Raw genomic sequence first — 20,134 nt, 5'->3', positions numbered from 1 at the left:
GTCTCTCAAGATCCAAGATCCCCTATATTTATAGACAAATTTTTGTACACCAGAACATTCTGAAGATCGACTATAGTTGCGTTTCTCTCTCAGAGTAGCGGGTACTCCTGTAGTCTAGTCTACTCCATCCTCTGGGAATTTTCCTGCTGGAACTCGGTGCTGTTTTGTTGCTTGGCAGCATCGTTGGCGCTCTTTGCCACACGCAGCCATGCCGCCGCCACCGCCACCGCCGCATGTATTTCAATTACTGCATTTCCCTGCCTCCTCCAGATCCACCTACGCCAGTGCATGCCCTCTCCCTCTGGCCTAGGCTGGCTCCAGCCGTAGCCACTGTTTTAATTTGCGCTTCGCATGCTTTTGTTATTTTTTCTGCTTCTGCATCGCATTTTTTGATGCCCTTTCAAGGGCGGAGAGTTGGAGGGTATTTTGCTTTTGGCTGGACGTTTGCCACGCCCGTCAGTTTGTCTGTTCCAAATGTAATAGGTAAGGGTATCAATAGCCTCGACCCTGGCACGGTTTTTTCTTGGTTTTTGCTTTGTGTGGCTGTTGTTTTTGTGCGCCTGCGTTTTTACGCAAATTCATTGTTTTAATTTACTCAAGTTTGTTGACCGAAAACAAAAACTAATCAATGGGTGCCCTCCCCTGGTTCGGGCTTTTGCTCAGTGGAGTCTGTGGATCCAGAGGTGGAGCCTACAAGGTGACAAAGCACCCGCACACAGAAATTGGGTTAAAAAACAAGAAAGAACAGAAAAACCAGAAAAAAAAACACCACTTAATGGGGTTAACAGAATATATTTTTTAATTAAACATTAAGTCTGCTCCAACTTTTTGCTCTGTTGCTTTCTCTGTTGTCTGCTTTTGTGTGGTTCTTTGCTGGCTTTAGTTTCTGTGTGTTTTTCGAGTATTTTGTGGCACTTTTCTTTGCGGTTCCTTTTAAGCAGTCCGCTAAGTTGTGGCCGAAAGGATTTGCCATCAAAGGGCTAGCACTAAGATTCTGTGTATCCCCGAAAAACCTCAAAGACGAAAGAATTAATGAATATAGAGGGAATATTCAAGGAGTCAGAGTAATTTTGTGGGAGTTGAAAGCTTTCTACAGCCTTTTTTTTGGTCTTTTTTGAGCAGAGTGGGGCGAAGTAAGCGATAATTTTAGCAATAATATATGTATCTGTTCCTTGAGGATATCTGTGTAAAATAAGTTAAACGCAATCTCAACTTATGTGAAAACTTTGCTGGATATGTTGAGTGTATCCTTGAATACAAGCAGCTTGAAGTTTGAAGTTCGAGTTGGAAGAAAAAAGGGCAAAGTGGAAAGTTTTTAAAAAAATGTTGGAAGTTTTTGTTTAGTAAAGTTTTAATAAAGAATGTCTACTAATTACTTCTTCATAATGTTTATTCTCTACCAAAAATTTACTTTTATATGTAATTTCTTCTCTATTTTCTACCATTCACAGCTAAAAACTCAAAAACTGAACGAAACAACGATACTAAACTGAACTTAAGGATATCAACAAGAAAGAACAACAACAACAACTGCTACCAAAGGTTTCTCAAGCTCCAAAAAAAAAAACAAAAACAAAAAAGATACAAACAAAATTTCCTAAAATAAAGGAAAAAACAAGTGCAAATTATGTAAATTATAGCAAAAAGCAAATACGCTGAGGGGAAGTAAGGAGGAAAGGCAAAAGCAAACGAAAGGAAAGAGATTTCGTCAAATAGAAGCGGCAGCAAACAGAGAGAGACAGAGAGAGAGAAAGAGAGAAATATTCACAAAAAGATCTGTGACCAGGCAAACCGGAAATTAAATCTGCAACGTTGCTGCCCCCCGAACAGACCGACCAGGAGCCCCGACAAGACCTCAAAGACCAGACCCCGAAAAGGAAGAGAAAGCCGCAGAAGCAGCAGCCGCAACCGCAGCAAAATCCGAGTCGAGCAAACGGAACACGCGTGCCAAATATTTGTTCAAAATATAGTAGAATAAAATAATAATCAAAGCAGTTGGAGGAGAGGCAGACCAACAGCATACCCAGAAAATTGAGAGATTCATTCGGGAGTAAAGCGAAAAAATAGCGGGACACGTTTCATGAGCGCTGAAGCACGTTCAGAGGGAAGCAGGGAAGGGCCACGGACCGCCTTCACCGGCGGCCATTGTTGACACTCTTTCTCTGTGAACTCTGACCCACCGCTAGCGCGTCTCCTGTCCAAGCGCCAGCTTTTTGTCTCCAGCTGCCGCCGCTTTTGTGCTAATCATCGCGGACACTGCAAACGACCACTGACGCCCTGCCTGAAAAGAGGTGACGAAGGGGAAGCCCTGGCCAACTATTTAACCAAGGTGACGAGGCAAGGATTGCTAGTCCCAGAGGAGGAGGAGCAGCAGCAGCAGGCAGTCGGAGGTCAGGCAGCTATTCAACCCAAGAGGCAAGCGAAGCAAGCAAACCAAGGACATGGACTCCTCGCTGCCGTCGTCTCTGTCGCTGTTTGTCCTGTTGATCTTTCTGGCGATAATTAAAGGTGAGTGCAAACCCTCTTCGACACTTTTGTTTGTCTTTCAACCGAGAGAACTGAAAAGAACTTTTCCTTTTCTGATTAAATTGCCGGGAGAAACTCTGCGTTCAGAGTGGCGCTCAATGGGTGGGAAAATTGTTGCACTTTTCACACCCACCTTCAGTTCATCTTCCATCAACTTGAGGATAGAACGAACATCTTCCCGCCGTCGCCGCAGACTAACATTTGCGTTAACAAGTGCTTGGGGTTTTCCCCAAATGCTGCTGCAAACAGCTCCTCCCCACTCATGTACCACTATCAATTTCAAATGTGAAATCTTTTCCAATGCCCCTCTGCCTTTGCGCATAAATCTTTGCTTGCAAGGTGACACTCCATGGCCCTGCGACCCCCTCTAACATTATTCAATTCCGCATCCGATTTTTCAATTTCCTTGTGAGCATTTTTACGGCGCTTTAAGCAGGCGAACACAACGCCACAAAAAATGTATAAAAAGTTGTAAAAAAGTCAAAGCCAAAAAGCACACAAAAACCCATACTCTTGCGTTCAGATGTTGTAGCGGAGTACGGGTGTGGGTATGGGGGTATGGGTGTGCCTGGGTACATTCGGGAAATTCCCACGCGAAGCGGACCATAAATTCACATGGAGATCGCCCAGAGCCAAACTTGGCCATATTTTTAGTTTTCACTGTTCGCTGAGCTGCTCCGGCAATTGCCAGGCAAAAGCGGGCGGAAAAAGTTGCAAAAACAAAGATGGTGAATAGACCCAGACAGACAGACAGAAAGAGAAGGGGCAGACGAAAGGCAGTGGAAGTGGGAGAGCAATGCGAAGATATATTCAAGTAGAAAAAATACAATTGTCATACGGAGGAGCCCCAGGAGGCCGCACTTCAAATCCGCCATCTGCTCCCCAGAGGGTGCTACACCGCCTCCACCTCCTTGAGTAGGAGAGAACAAAACACATGCGTTTCCTGCAGCTTCTCTTCCTCTTTGCCCACTCTATAAAGGGTATACTCGTTGCTGTCCCTTTTTTTTAAGTTGCATCGAGAGTTGAAAAGTTTTCTTTCTTTTTATTCTTTTTGTGCCGTGGCGTGGCGTGGCTTTGGCAAAATGAAGTCTCATGTGCCCCGCTGTTGACAAAAATAACAAGCTGCGGCATGGCACGGCGCGCGGCTCTGCTCGAGTCAATTCTCTAGTCGGTTCTTGCTGCCAAGTGTTTCCACTTTGAGGCGACAGTAGGGATGCTTCAGTAAGGAAACCCAACACAATCTCTATTCCTATAAATCCATCTTGGGAATCTGACTGTAAATGATCAATATTTAATGTATTTTCTTCACGCTTGAAAAAGCAAAGCAAGAACAATTTTGGAAATCAACTTCCGGCTTAAATTTGGCTTTCCACATCCTCGATTTTCCATTATGATCCCGCAGCCACACTAGCACTTATTATGTAGTGGAGTTTATGGGTAAAACAATAAAAGCTTAATTCTTATCGACGAACCAATCAATTAATCCTAATTGCTTCCTCTCAGCCTTTTTGTCTGTGAGCTGCTGGCCAGTGGAAACGCATTCAAAATATCTGCCTCTGCTGCCTGTCTGCCCTTCCTTTCTTTGGTGCTTCGTGCCCCGTGTCACAGGTCCTCGGCCTGAGCCCATTGTCTTGTTGTCGCTGAAAAGTTATTACTTAAGCACCGCTGAGGGAGTTGACGAGCAAATCTTTGACTTTGTCCTGACCTGTGCTCTTCTGTGCTCTGTACGCCCTCTGCTCTGTGTTCCCTCTGCCTCTTTGGTTTCCGTTTCTGTTTCTCCGACAGAGACTAATGAAGACACAGCAATCGCATCGGTCGTCGGATTGGATTTCGTTTGGCAGCAAATGACAAATATTTTCAATAAGCTGCCTCATCGCAGCCGATATCAAAGTGTGCACTGATTGGAAAATCAGCAGTTGGGAAATTGCCGAACGAATGCCGGGCGGGAGTACGGTGGGTCGCCGCCAGAATACAATAATTCAGCGTTCAAAATTGAACGTAAAGTACCCATTATTCTGTACACAGTAAGGGTGTATTCCGTATTGTCTCATGTTGTATTTGCCTTTCAGTTTACACTCCCAGACATTCGACTAGTGGGTATCGAATAGTCGTTGTGTCTCTTTTATAGCTCTTTCTTGTTGTTTGGCAGTTGGCAAACGCATAAATTGTGCGGCATTTCGGGTCCTGTCCTGACTGCAGCACCTTGACACTGTCAAACGTTGCCATTGCGTTGTGGGACTGAAGACTGCGACTCCTGCTGCTGTCGTCTGTGTGCTTATATATGACCGGGTCATATATTTTCTTTTTAAGACATTTTACGCATTTTCGTGCATTTAAATGACATAAATTTCTATTGGATTTGCGTGGCAAAGCCACGAAGCAGCGACGACTCTCTGCTCTCTGCTGTGTCCCTCTCGTTAAGCTTTAATTTACATTTATTTTCACGCTGGCACAAGAAAGGGGAGCCATTGCTTGGCCACAGTATTTATATATTTGTTAATATCCTGGAAGATAACTGCCCCACGCAATGTGGGAAACTTCCTCTTGGTTTCTGGCCTGAGCCCAACTTTTAAATTTCATACTCGGCCTCGTTCCTTCTTGCCTTTTCCCTCTATGTGTGCCAGGTAAAGCGGATAACCCACACCAGACTGCGTCTCTGACTCTGACTTTGGCTTTGGCTTTGGCTCCGGTTAGAGCTTCCGGCTCCGTTTCGTTCCGTTCCGTTCCGGTTCGCTCGGTTCTCCCCTTTTACGTGCACGCAGGAGGAAGTTTCAAGGTTGTGTTGCAGTTGGAGCAGGACGAAAGTGGAGCAAGTTGCGGCAGTGCAAGGAAAACAAGTTTTAGTTACGCGCTCAGCACTTCCGTGGCGCCAACGACAAGGGATAACCTTGTCCCAGCATTGCACCCACACAGATCTAGAGATGGGCGCGTGAACAGCCGCATTCGTGAGTCACGTTGCCACCTCCGTGGTTCCTGTTTAATCCCCGAGCTCCTCTAAATCCGCGACTACCCTTGGGGGCACCTGTAGGCATCCTCCTCCAGCCAGCAACGGCTCCCGTTCCGCTGCTCATTGTCATCCTTGAATGACTCAGCGATGCCGCCACAAAAGTTTGCAAATAAGTATCTTTTATACCGCCAATCCCAGGGCCTCCTCCACCACATCCAGCCCAGCCCCTTAGACTCGTAAAAAAATACACACAAGAGAGAGAGAGAGAGAGAGAGAGTGTGGGAGAGAGAGATAGAACTTAGTGCCTGCGCCTAAATAACCGTAAACAGCACTCGTGGGCCCCCCAGACAACGATAGGAAGTGGGGAGAGAGATTGGGAGAGGGGAGAATGGAGGGAAGAGCAAAGAACAGAGAAGAAACAAAAACTTGATAAGCATAAATTTGCTGTAATTTAACGCATTCAATTACAAAAGCAAAACAAAATAAAAAGAAGATGCTGAAAACAAAAAGCAAGAAAGAAAGCAATAATAAAGCAAGAGGAGAGGGGGCAGTCAGACAGCGGAGGTGGGTGGGGAAGGGACAGGGAATGGGAGTACCCTGCAAGCTGCGCGACTTACTTAAAAATGTCATAAAAACGAAGCAAGTATCAAGAGGGGTGGACACCAGAGCGTGAGGGTGGTGAGGGCGAAGGTAAACCCTCACCTTATCCCACCGCGTCTTACCTTTGCTGCCCTCCCATCCATTTCTTGACTGTACATTTTCTGTTTACGATTTCGTCTTACATTTAACATCGAATTTTTCTTAAAAAGCCATTGGCATTTGCAATCAGATGCGTTGGATGTTGTTTTCATTTAAACCTTGATTCGAACTTGCACAAATCTCGAATGGTTATGGTTCTTTCCACAAAAGACGGAGGACTAAACCTCTGAAATGTACAAGACATTGTCTAGTAATTGATTCAAGTTTTTAGTCATTGATTAGGCATTACCAGAGCTCGTAAAGTATGGTCAAGCGATTTTTTCCATGCTCTCTGCTTACAAAAAAGACTGAGAAAAATGACTCATAACTATCCTTCTGCTTGATAGTTTTTTAATAAATTTCTTAAATATTCAAATATCAAAATATTTATAGCCGGTACTCGAAAAGTTTAGGGCTATATTGGGAAACCGTTTCCGACCGACTGACTGTCCTTCTGGTCCTCCAATTAACAATCATTTCGTTTTTACGGCCAATCGCTAATATCCCCCATTGAGCGGGTACAAAGTTTGTCCATAAAATTTAAATCTATAAATCATTACGAACATAACATAAAAGGCGTTTATTGATTGTAAAAAGAATGAAAGAAACTTTGAACACGTTTGTCGAGAGGTTTAATGTTTAAGTTCTACGAAATGTTCGAATATTCTTAATTGTAAATGATAAAATGATATTTAAATTATCCCTGAAACTGTACCCTCTGCATAACAACCATCTCCCAGGCGCACAGTAAAAAGTATTTCTTAGTAAAGACATCCCCTGATGGCACAGAAATGATGGGCCAGAATTGAAGTGTGCTTTCTGCGGCTGTTTGCCAGACACTTCAATGCCCCCCAAATCTGTCAATACTCGTACTCCTAGCCGCACTCCCGTGCACTAAAAGCCGTTGAGCAGAGGAGCGTTTAACAAGAAAAACAACAAAATGGGTGGAAAAGAGTAGAGTTGGTCCGTTCTGGCGGCACCTAAGCGCGATGCCCTATAAACGGTAAAAAATAATTGTGCCCCTGGCGACTGCAAAGCGAATTACAAACAGGCAGAGGTAGAGGCAGAGGCAGCCCGAGGGTACAGCGCAGGGGCGCCCTAATGTATGCAGCAGCAGCAACAGCAACAGCAGTGGCAGCCAATACGAGTGTTGAAAACGGCAGCCAAAATGAAAGTGAATGTACAACAGAGATATGTATGTGCAGGGGCCACAGACTGTGGGACTGTGCCAGCCCAATTGACTGACTTGGGTTGTCTCTAGTTTTGGCCAGCAAGAAGCAAAATCCACACCGACAACCAGCTCCACAGCCACCCCCTCCGCTCCTGCCCCAAAGCGTGTCTGTCGGAAAAACAGACAGAAAGAAAAACATGCAAATTTCGCCAGGCTGGCTGGCTGGGCTGGCTGGCTGTGTGCAGGACTGGGAAGAGGCCCCCAGCGAATTTTACTTTGTTGTGCGTCGAGATATTTGCATAGCCCCACGCTAGGGCGCCCAGTCCAGAGTCCTGGATCCTGGGTACTGGCTCCTGCTGAATCCCGTCTCCATGGTGACATTAACAACGTGAAGCGTGTGCCGAGGTTTTGTGGGGCGGCAGGTGTGAGGCTCTGCTTTGTGTGCTCCCTTGAGCACCAATTTGAGTTGAGTTATTTCGCCATATAATGAATTAAAATCTGGAATTGAGATTCGTATCGCATCCAGTTTTGCCTTTTCAAGGATATTCGGGGATGCGCATGTTTATTCCCGTTTCTTTTTGCGCTCAATTCCAGGAGAGAGCCACAGAGAGAGAGAGTCCTGAAAGAGAGAGTCGATTGCGTGGGTGCGTAGCTCTTTCACTCAAAAGTTCAAGTTCTGTTATGTTCTGGCGAGTTTCATTCAATAGATTTTCTCTGTATATGTATACCAATCAGTGTGTATGCCACGTCCTTTGTGTTTTCCGTGTATGGGTAGACAGCATCAAGTGTGTGTATTTTCCTTTTTGCTCTCATAATTGACAGACAGTTGAATTTTTGATGTGCCTGCCGTCTGGGGGGAGAACTTTCCCCGTACCCGTACCCATAGCCATTTCCATTTCCATTAGCTGCTGTCAACAGTTGCTAGAGGAGAAACTGCAGTCAGTAAAGTGCGTTGCTGTGTTTGGGAGGCCCCAAACGTTTAATTGAGACCAAAACGGCAGCGTTTTAATTAAGAAATATGCGCACAGACAGCGGTGGAGGTAGAGGCATTCCGAGGCATGCTGCAGAGGCAGGAGGCATGGGTCAGAGGTCGGGATTCCTCGTGCAATTGTCATGGCATCCCGCAAGCATGTCAAGGATGTCGACGCCAACTCGTCGTTGCTTGTCCTCAGCTTGTTACTGCAGGTGCATATACCCTGCACATGCCACATGCCACACCACACTACACTACAGCAGCACATCTCACCGTCCTTCAACCTGGTAACCTCCTAACCAACCTAAAAGCCAAATGGCGTTTGTCGCATCAGCCGCTCGTTAGTCAGGCGGGGGTTTCCCGGCAGCTGGTAGCAGCTTAGAGGAGCATCATCTAATCGACATGGCGGCGGCGGCACTGGCGCCGTTTCCCGTTGCCGTTGCCGTTGCCGCCACCAACATCCTCCTGACTAAGTGCCAAACAATGAGCAGTGCCTCCTCCGCCTCCGTCTCTGTCTCTGTCTCGGTCGCCTGTTTGGTATTCATGTGGGACCCAGGGCTATGGTTATGAGCGACAACGACGATGATGGGGCTGCCCAAAATGTTGATCGCTCAACCACTAAGTGAAATGTGTGCTCAAGGAAATTTGTGGGGTTTAAAAATGAAGAATGGAATATGTTAGTGAGAAAGTAGAGGTCTTCAGCGAACCCTTTCCTTAGGGGCTTCCAAATTTAACCTTTGCTATATCTGTAGATAGTTCTTCGAGGTACCTGAACTTAAATTTGTGTCTTGATTTATGGTAGTGCCCTCCCTCCTGTCAGTCTTTCTCCTCCTTCTACTCCTCCTCTGGCAGTAGAAAGCGACAATGTCCATTAACAAAACAGACGTAGAAAACACAAAATGGAAGACCCACTCGAATCCCGCGCCCCCACTGAATCTGTGGCTCCTTTTTGCACGCGCTGCATGCATGTGTTGCTCTGCGGCGCACCTTGGCCCCTTAATGTATGCAATAAAGCTCAAGTGTAGACCGTCCTTATCCCACCCACACCAACACCCTATACCCCATACACCTTACCCGTGCCTAACGCCAAATCCTGCTCCACTGATGCTGTTGCAGGCAGCTCGTGTGGCGCACTGCTAAACTCGGTCCCATAGCTAACCTTCACTTTCACTCACACTCGTGTGCGTGTGCCCCAGTGCCCCCCGATCTGTGTGCCGCGTGCGTGTGTCACATTGTTGCATTTCACGTACTATATTGCATTGTTGTTTCACCTTCTTCTTCATCTGTAAACCCCCCACAACGTGTCTCTCTTGCTCTCGCTCTCTCCATGGTTCCGACAAAGCTGTTGCAATGTGCAAAATGGTGCTGTTGAAAAGTCCTTGTTGTAATTACATTTTGTTTTACTCGTGTTGAGGTTTTTTGTACTCTCACGACGACCTTTTTTATTTCTTCCCCCACTCCCTCCTAGTCTTTGTTTCTCTTGGTTGCAGGGTATATTCCATATTGGGTCTCCATTTGGGATTCTTTTCCTTGTGCCTTACCTTTCTTTTCGATATACTTTGCTTAGTTGTTTATGCAAGTGGCACGTAAGGTGGGGTGCGGGGAAGGATGATGGAGCTGGAGGCGACACTGAGTTTGGGGATCCATGAAATTCATGCGTGATTTTTATTGTCGTGTTGTGTGCACATAAAATCATGTTTATGCATGTCCCATTCTCGTTTCTCCCTCTGCTCCACTCTCTCTCTCTCTCTCTCGCATGGATAGCAACAAGTTACAACAAGTTACAACATGCCACGGCGTTGGGATGCCATGTCAATGCCACGCCCCAAATGTGGCACAGTAAAATTGTAAACTTTATTGAATTTCTAGCATTTTATTGTGAGTAAAATTTATCGTTTCAATTATTCAGCAAAATAGAGCAGAAAAGAGACGGCTACACAGATGTTAGAACAGAGAGAGAGCGAAACAGAAAGATAACGCATACGAATGCGAATACGAATAATTTTGTATATTTTTACAAAAGGGACAAGACCTTGACTGAATGATTGCTTGGGAACTGGTGGAGAATACGAGTATACCGCATTGACTTTGACATTTATCGTACAGAACGAGCAGAGGCAGAACCTACATAGAACGAAACTCACGAATGTCCAAGGATTGCGATTGGTAGCGAGGTCCTTCCCACGTTCTCTTCTGTGTGTGGGTGTGGGTTTTGGTTTCGTTGCGCTGCGTGTGGAATGAATACATATTGAGCAGGTGAAACGATACTGACAGATTGGAATTGATTGTTATCTACGATGAAACGAATGGGCCTGCCTCCTGACTGCCTCCTGCCTGTCTTCTCCATTGCTTCTGGGGATTTACTGGATCAAAAGAAAACGAAACAACTCGTGGCTGACCGTCTGGCTGCTTTAACAGCATTCAATCCATTAAAAGTTGTCCCCAGTCGCCAGTACCCCGCTGTGCTCCGCTGTTGTGTCTGCTAATTAACATTTAATTATAGTTCGAGCTTGCAGCGGGATGTATCGCAGTGTGGCTCAAGCAGTGGACCTGGGAAATGGGTCAAGGTTGAATTGGGTCAACTACAGAAGCATCAGCTACTCTTGAGTTGTTTGCTATTTTAAGTGTGTCTATCTGTTTCAGTCTCTCCTCTCAGTTGTGGCATGTCCTTCAGGTCCTGTGGGGGGCAACGACAGTTACAGTTGCAGTTGCATTTAACGTTAGCTTGTTGGCTTACAACTAAAAGCTTTTCACGGCATTAAAGCCCATAGCACACAGCCGCAGGAGAAGAGATAGAGAGAGAGAGAGAGTGCCATGAGGAGAAAGTGAATTTAATGGCTGGAAAAATTAGTTCTTTGTAAAGGATTTTATCCCCTGGCCTAAGGATGCTTTTCTGTGGAATTGCTTTTCTATTTACTGAATATTTTCGTGCAATGTTTTGGAGGATTGCACCATCGGCGTATCTATCCAATTTCAATCGGAAATCGTTGCACAGAGAAATACACTTGATTTTTATTGCTGACTCTCTCTCTGCCTGTTGCTCCCCTCTTCGCTCACTTTTAATATTATGAGATTCCACTGCCTCCAACTATCATCGTTCAACACTCTTGCTCCTTCCCGCTCTCTGCTGCTGCTGCTGCTTCTCGCCTCCCACGCATCCGTCAAACAATCTGATGACTGAATCTCTCTCACTCTGAGCAAAGGCGAGGGAAAATATTGCAAATGTAATAGGATTGGTAATGGTTGATGGTGTTGCTCATTCCAGAAGGGTGTGGGGAGGGGTGGAGGAAGGTGAATGAATGGTGGGGAAGGGAGAGTAAAAGGCGGAGGCGGCTCTGCACACTCGACGTGCGATGCCAAATAAAAAAGAAAGCGGAAATTAATGGAAATGTTTGAAGGTCGACCTGATGAGTACCCTAGAGTGTGAGCTTCAAGAAGAACAATCAGTGGTGGATGAGATGAGATATTTCAAGAGCAAGAAATACAGCATGATGAGTGTAAGAAAGAACAACATAAATGAGACTGGGACTGCTACTTCCTTGCACCACATTACAGGGTATCTCTCCCACTCTTGCTCTGCATCTCGTTGGGCTTCCAAATTGATTGTAAATGCCAGGGTAAGCCGATGGCGGCGGTTGAATGCCAGAATACTTTGTGCCTGCCGTCCATCCATCCGTCCTTCCGCCTCAACCCGTTCTCTTCACCAACCGACTTTCAGTCTCAATGTCTGACTGCATATGTGTATGTGTGTGTGTGTCTGCACATGTGTGAGTGTGTCAATGTTTGTGTGCATGTGTTTGTTGGCAATTTCCGCTTCTACATTTCCGTTCGTTTTGTCACGTAGTTTATGAATGAATTTAACTGCCGTCGGTGCCGATGACGACGACAACGACAACGGCAACAACGACGACGCGTCGTCAACATGGAAGGATGTAACGGGGGCAGAGACGAAGAGCGGAAGAGACTGCCATAAAGCTTGTTGATATGTTTTAATGAGCACTTTTTACATGCACATGAATCGCTCTCTGGCCCCCCCTTGGGTGCTCTCGCGTGGCACTCGCATGGGAAGCTAAAAAGCTTGCAGTCAGTCAGCCAGCCTCCGCCTGCCCACCCAACTGAATGACACTCGTTGCATTTAAAGGCCGCCGCCCCCCCTCTCAAATTGCTGGCTTGCAACTTAGGCTTTTGCTCACTTGACACCCGCCCAGTCTCCAACCACGCCTACCACGCTCATGACAAAAGACTTGGCCGAAAAAAAAAAGTTTTTTAATTACATTTTTCATTTCCTCTTCGCGCCACATTACGTATACGCATATGTGTCCCGTGCGTTCGAATGGTAGCCAAAGCCAGAGGGGGAGGGAGGAGAGTTGTGCGGTTTGGACTCGCGATTGGCCGCATTTATTCTGACACTTTTCGAAGCCAATAAAAATGACAAAAAAAGAGAAGAAGAAGCTTTGCCTTATTGGCAAACAGAACTGAACTCTTTGCTGTAATATCCTTTAACGTATCCTGAGAGATTTCTGTATGGCATGATTTAGCGATTGCCCTGTCACTCTTACTGCTCCATTCCTGCCCTGCCCTGTTTGTTGTGGTCATCCCTTTGTACGTGTAGATGATGGCCAACTAGTTAGCCGTACAGATGCCGTACAGCAGGGAGGGTAAAGAAGTCTCTGCAGCAACAAAGCTGTCAATAACAAGTGTAGCCAATATGCTACTGAAGATGCCACCACAGATGGGGTGGCCATGGCCGAGGGTGGATTGTGGAGTATCGAAATCTTTATCTAGTAATCCCATTAAAGCACTTCCGTTTCCATTGTACATTCCCGTTTCCGCTTTGGCAAACTTCTTTGACAACCCTCCCTGGACTTATTTTATGTTCGGGTGCCATACTTTGTTGCTGTTGCTGGTTTGCTCAGCCAAAAATCCATCGACAACTTGTTAGATGTTGGAGCAATGGCTGTGGTGTGGCTTTCGTCTTTGGACCTTGGTGCCTCACAGATAGAGAGAAATGGCCGGGATATGGGATATATGTGTGTAGCGGTTAGTGGCGAAGACGGTCAGCCGCAAAACGATTTATGAGCAAAGAAACACAGAGAGAAATTTAGGGAAGGAATTAATGCCATAGATTCTAGAGCAGTCCATTGGCTTTCTCTCTGTGCACGCTGCTCAACTTTATGGTGCTATGCTCTGCCGCTGGACTGACTTAAGCTCAGGGATACACTCGGTTTGATTTCTCATTGGTCTTCGTCCAGTCGTGGCTACACGTAGTCGAAGCTGGGGCCAACGGCATTTTACTTATGAGTGTCATGCGTCGCAAAATCTCTGCACAGCTCGCAAGACACATTGCCATGCACACAGCAAAAGAGCGAAGGATGCCACAGATACACAGGAGATGTGTGTCTTTTTTTTCGGTTGGTTGGTTTGTTGGTTGCTTTTGCTTTTGCTTTGGCTGCTTGCTTGGGGGAAGAGTCCTGTTCAATGCATGTCAATTTGTGGTTTCTTTATCCGGCTCTACGACATGTCACCCCCGCTCTGCCTGTTTCCTTCTCTGCTTTGATTCTGAAACCGTGAAAATCGTTTATGGCCGAAAGATCTGATCAAAGTCCGAGGCATTTACAATATTTATGTGATTTGAATGCGGGCTTAGAATTGCTCCGTAAAATTGCCACACTGCCACAATACACACCGATCATGCGGGTGTCCCTAAACCCTTGGTACTTTGTAATGCATTTCGCCTTTTTGAATATTTCCCACAGTAAAAGGTATATACAGAGACAGAGAGGAGGACCCACAGCAAGACAAAACTCCTGCAAATGGCTGCGAGAGAGAACAAGTTGTGCAAATTTATTTGCGTTTATCTTTGTGCCAAAGTTTTTGGTTAACGTGTTTGCCATTGTCAACAACTTTGTTGTGGCCTGTGCTCCATGCACCACTCAATCCCCTCCCCCGCACCCTCTATCTACCCTCTGCTACCCCCTATGGTAGTACCATCTTTGCAATTGCAATTGCTTTTGCCAAGTTTTCTGGCCAAATTGTTTGTTTTGTTCGGCGCGTGCACTTTTTTGAGTTTTTTGGTTTTTCCTTTTTCATCGCTCGTCGCTCGTTGTTCGTTGTTCGTCCTTTGGTTTGTCACACCCCCTGGCACCCCAGCAGCCCCCGGCACACAGCTTGGGCCCCCGCCTAGTATCAATATTTGACTTGTTGTATTGCCGGTTTGGAGAGCGTTGAATTTTCCCCCATTTTGCCGCATCATGTTGGGCATTTAAGTCAAGCGTTCAATGTTTTATCCATGCTCGATTTTCTACTGGTGGGCCTCCATGTCCATCTCCATTTAGTATCTAAGGCAACATCATCCCACACACACAAATCTTAATCTATGTTTTGTGGCTTTTGTATTTTCGATTTGTTGCGCAAACAAAAACCAATTGCGAAATGCATTCAAAATGTCGCCCAGAAAGTATTTCCCTTGCATTTTATTTGCACATTGCGCTCAAATTGCTCCAAAAAATAGCACAATTCGTATACAATATATTGTAATTGCAATTCTTTCGAGTAGAGGCTTAGAATTTCTTTCATTTAATTGATTGGAATTGCAGTCCGGGCCAAGTCCCACATACGAGGGTGTGAAAGAAGGGCCAAAGCTGGAGTAAAAATTGTTGACAAATGGAATTCAATATGCAATGTAATGCGATGCCTTTCAATTGGGCTTATGGCAATGGCTTAGAGTCACTGAGAGAGCTCTCAAGTGCAGTGCATATCATAGCTGTAAGGCACTTATCAGAGATTTTGTTAAGTGTGCTGCCTGTCTTACACTTTCGAAACGTTCTGTATGCCTGCAGTTTTAACTTTATTAAAGAGAAATTAAATTTCAGAAATTCCTTCTAATCCAATCTAAAAATTCCCTTTGAATATTTGTAATAATAAATGTTCAGAACGATTCGAAGTCGTTTTCCACGCAATTGCTCCAGAGATACTCTCTCCAGTTTTCAGTTCGATAATCGGTATGACATTTACCATTGAGGAAGTGAACCATCTGCCAGTCTGTCTGTCTATCCCATAGCCATGGCCATGGCCATTCACACTGCGCGCTCTATGGCTCCATAAATGTTAACTGTATTACCCCCAAACACACACACACACACACACACAAACGTCCAGAGTCCAGAGTTTTTTTTTGCTTGCTCGTATATTTAATCAGCTTTCGTTTTACCTTTCTTTTACTTACAGGTAAGTGCTCATATCCTTTCGCTGTCAACTTTAAACTGCAATTTGTGGCACAGAGGGTGAGGTGAGTGAAAGATGGAGCGGAACGACGACAAAAAATGTCGCAAAAAGAGCCCCTAAAAAGCACATACACACACACACACACCCATCCTTATGGTGTATGTGAAAGTAATAAAAAAGAAACCTTGACATAAACCTTAGAGATATGAGCAAAAAGTATGCACATCTAACGCACAAAAAAGTCTAACAATAACTGGGAAGAGCAGTGCCAGTGGCAGTAGCAAGAGGCATGAGTAGCAGCATCAGGGGGGCAAAGCAGCAAGGGGTGGTGATGTGGTAACAGGGAGGAATGAGGAGGCAGAAGCAATCTGCCTCAACTTTCGGTAACAAGTTTTTGTTATTGTTTTCATGTTTGTGTGCGTGTGTGTGTATCTGTGTGTGAAGGCAGCTGTCAAAAATCAACGCAAACGTCAACGCTGAAAAGCTGCAAAAAAAATAAGGAAGAATGAAGAGACTATCGTTATAGGCCGAACTTTGGAATACACTTTAAAAAAAAGCCAAAGATTTCTAAGGTAAATATTAGATGTGGTAAACAGATTGAAAATAATATTTCGCTGGAATATATATGGTTTAGGGAATAGTTAGAACTAGTTACAAGTCAGAATACACCTTTTAGGAAGGGTATGCAGCACACAGCATGAAAGAAAGAGAGAGTGAGAAAGCATGGGAGGCGTTGGACACATGTTGAAAATGTCAAAAAGTAGGCAACATGCTGTGTGGAAAGCCGTGTCCTCCCACCAAACCAAAGCAGCCAACCCCCTGCTCTTGCTCCTGCTCCTGCTCCTGCCTTATTGTATTTGGATATTTTTATAAGTTTACTACAAAACACATACTCGTCTGTACGGCCTAAAAATACTGTTGGTGGGGGTTAGTAAGGTCGCAAGAAAGCTTTAAAAAAAATCTCCAAACATCTTGCCATCGTTTTTTGCTCTGTGTGTGTCGTGCCCCCGCTTGTTCCGTTGTCAGCTGCCAACTATTTTCCGTTGGTTGTTTCTTTTTTAGGGCAAAAAGCGCTCATTGATTTTTATGGCCAACGCCTGCCAAGTGGCAAGTGACAAGCGACAAGCTGCACGGACTTGTCTGTCCAAAGATAATCGTTGCTTTTTACAATATACATATAAATTTATATATACAGAGAGAGAGAGCGAGATGTTTTCTGATCAGTATTGGTAAACTCTTTATAAGGTATTTATTATTAATGATTATTGAACTTAAGACTCGTACTTGTTGAGGTTCGAAAATTGTTGTAGCTTGAAGTTTTCCATCAGCACAAAGTTGAAAATAATTGAATTTGGTTAAGTCTAAGTTCTGATTAAAGATTTAAGTTTACTGAACTTAAGATCTTCGTGTGAGTTTCGTTTACATGGAACCTTGAGTTATAATTAAATTCCAAGTGGCCTAACAGACATAAGAAAGGTCTTGAAGCTTCAGGGAATACCTCAGAAAGATTCTCAGAAACATAACCAGGGAAATTTTCCGAGAAAGCCCATCTCTTAGTTTCCTCGCAAACGCAAACAATGTTTTACCCCTTTTCCTTTTGGTGCCTTCTTTTTTTTGGGCATTGTGTTGACTTTTTGATTATTTGGCTTTTAGTTGATTATAAACAGGCGGCGAAGGAAATGCGAAAGGGAGGGAGATTCATATTCATTGAGAGAGTCACACACTACTACACACACATCGCACATAAACACAGAGGAATACAATGGATCCTTACCCCCACTTCTTGGTCGTACTTGAGACCAGGGACAAAAGGCTTGGGCTTGGGCTATGGGCTTTGACTTGGGCTTGGGTTAGCCATGAGAAACGGCAAACGGAACTGTGACAAAAGGGCTGATCTGCTGTAAAATACAAACTCCCTCCTGCTCGGCCTCCTCTGACTGTATCCTTGTCATACTTTATCAGGTTGGGGGCTTTAAGTTCGCCTCGTTTCGTGTCATAAAGCTGGACAACCGCTGGTACTGGTAGTGGGACTGCGGCTGGCACTCGTTTGGGTGCGAATCAATTTAACGCACGCACGAGTTCGCCTGCCAAATCAAAGAGAAAATTCCCCTGGCAATGGAAACTATCTATTGGGCAATGAGGCTTGTCAGTTGTTGTGTTGCTCGTCCCCCCTTTAATGTTATCGCGTCATTATCATTATCCTCCTGTCTCTTCTGACGCTTTAAACTTTGGCACACTTTTTGACGTTGCTCAGATAAAAGTTAATCATGGCCACAGAGGAAGGGGCGGGCAGCAGTCTGATTTCAAGTAGAAACATCCACAGCAGACACAGCGTGTACTTCAGTTTAGTTGTGTTTTGTCTAGCGAGGGTCGTTATAGTAGTAATGCCAGCAAGCTCCAATCGAAAGCTAATCTCCTGGAGCAGCCCTCCCGCTTGAGAATATTTTTTGAAAATCATTTTACAGCAAATGTTGCTTGCTTCCCCGCTGCTGCCAAACGCACGCACACGAACCACCACCGAAAAATACTACCTCCGTTTCACCCTACCCCAACCTACCTTCCCCCACTCGTAACATTCCTCCGCCCTATCCCCCGCTCGAACAAGAACAACAACTGCCTAAGACACTTGCGATTTAGCTTCCAGTTTGAGTTTCTTTTTTTTTCCCAAAAGCGAATTGGGTTAAGCGCTATGTGGTGTACATGTGTGTGTGTGTGCGCGCTTATCCCGGGCTAACTGAAACTCGATTGGATGTAGAGCCAGAGCCAGAGCCGAAGCCAGTACGGGTACCGGTATGAGGCAGCATGTGCCCTTGTCCCAAACTTAAACGCTGAAATGAACAACTTTTTGCGCGAAAGAACATCAGCAGCAGCAGGAGCAAAAAATAACAACAAATAAAATCCACATAAATTATATACATTTTGTGTGTTTTTGTTGTTGTCAACCATTACGTTACGCTACGTTACGTCGAGCGTAGCGGAGCGGCTTTTGTGTTACCTTTACCCCGTGCCTTTTCCTTCCATTTTGTTTTCGTTTTGCTCTTTTCGTTGCCATTCTCTCTCTGGGTTTTCGCCCCTTTGTTTCAGTCTTGCATTTAAATTAAGTCTAAATGTCGACAAGAGGCTATAATTGTTGTTGCTGTTGGCGTTGTTGTTCCGCCCGAATGCCAGCCAGGGTTGTCACAGTTAACGAGACAACAGGTTTTCGGGGGGCGAATAAAGTGTGCACTTTATAGTTGATGTTCGCATCGCATACTTTCGACTTTCGGAAGCTCCCTTCGGGGTGTGGAACTTCCTTAAAGATTTCAGCGTGCGGGAGGTCGGCGCCGGTTAATGCCGCCTGACTTCTGGCAGCTGCGCAGCAAACACAGATACCCACACACCCACACACATGTGCTCTTCCTGTGTAGTTTTTTTATTGACATTTCCATCGCTCGGTGGCTGCGTGGCCATATTTATTTTCAATTTAACTTTAATGCTCGCGTGCTGCAAGCCACCAAATAAGAGGGCCGGAGAGCAGCGGCGAGCACTTCGGAAGCTTGTTGCATGCCCCGCTCTCATTTGTCCGGTCAAAGTAATTTATGGCCACAACAGCAGGGACAGGCAGCAGCAACAGCAGCAGCAGCCGCGGATGTCGGTAGTCAAGTTAATGCCCTCGATCCGAAACGAAGTTTCGAAATGTAACGAAACAAAACCAAAAACTGACCCTCATCATAATTGAAATGCGCTAAAAACAAAATGCTGCAAAAACTTTATAATGGAAATATGTGTCCCCCCCACACACACACACACAGATACAGAGAGACAAATGCCTACCGACAGTCGGCCATTTTGAAAATACCAGAGAACAGAGAACAGAGACCAGAGTCGATATAAATGATGTCCCACAACAATCATTTGGGTTGCATCTAGATTATGGCCAAAATAAATTACCATACGGATTGGCTTTCAGGTGGCTTATGAGAGGGGAGTAGCTTGGTAGCTTGGGGGGAGTTCAGGTGCGGCGATGTCCAAGATTGAAAGCTATAATTTGTGGGCTGCTGCCAAGCCTGAAGATTACCGGATAGAAATGAGAAAGACTATCAAAATTAATGACTGTTTATGAAACTAAATCTTTCAGAGGAATATTGTTATTTAATTAATTTTGACTTCCATTAAAAATACTTAGATGTATTTCAAATGAAATTAAATATCCCAAAAATTCAGCCAAATTTGGCTAATTGCTTGAGCCGACTCGGCAAGGCTGCTGCTGCTCCTCGCTCTCTGTCTCTCTGTCCCTGTCTTTTCTCCCCCTCTCTGTCTTATGCTTTTACAAAATGCCAACAATTATTTAACTGTGTTCAACGAATAATTCATAAATATTTCATGACTTGCATGTCACATTTTGTTGCCCTTCGCCCACACCCACTCACTGCCTGTTGGCGAGCAGTAAAACATTCTGTGCCGAAAATTGTTCATTTAAATTTTAATTGCTTTATAAATGCTAAAAAGTCCTTGAACTTTTTGCGTAAGAGTGAAAGTGCTGAAGCTCTCGGTCGGGCGGTAGCTCAGGTCATGT

General features: G+C 45.0%; 1 protein-coding gene across 14 annotated transcripts in view; it reads left to right on the top strand.

Moving 5' to 3' along the window:
- The window catches only part of LOC117902180 (neuronal acetylcholine receptor subunit alpha-7), an 89,679-nt gene that overhangs the window by 15,128 nt on the left and 54,417 nt on the right, over positions 1 to 20,134 (top strand). For 7 of the 14 annotated variants that reach the window (XR_004649378.1, XR_004649377.1, XM_034813343.1 and 4 more), the window contains exon 1: positions 1,663 to 2,508. Coding sequence is in view for 11 of the 14 variants with exons in the window: in XM_034813343.1 (XP_034669234.1) it covers positions 2,442 to 2,508 (67 nt within the window). In the remaining 3 variants the exon portion in view is untranslated. Of the gene's footprint in view, positions 1 to 1,451; positions 2,509 to 20,134 lie in introns of those variants that run through there. The other 7 variants (XR_004649379.1, XM_034813351.1, XM_034813349.1 and 4 more) reach the window with 3 other exon arrangements.

The sequence above is a fragment of the Drosophila subobscura genome, chromosome U (genome assembly GCF_008121235.1).
Source record: "Drosophila subobscura isolate 14011-0131.10 chromosome U, UCBerk_Dsub_1.0, whole genome shotgun sequence".
In the NCBI taxonomy this organism is placed as follows: domain Eukaryota; kingdom Metazoa; phylum Arthropoda; class Insecta; order Diptera; family Drosophilidae; genus Drosophila; species Drosophila subobscura.
This window is presented reverse-complemented; position numbering and strand designations above follow the sequence as displayed.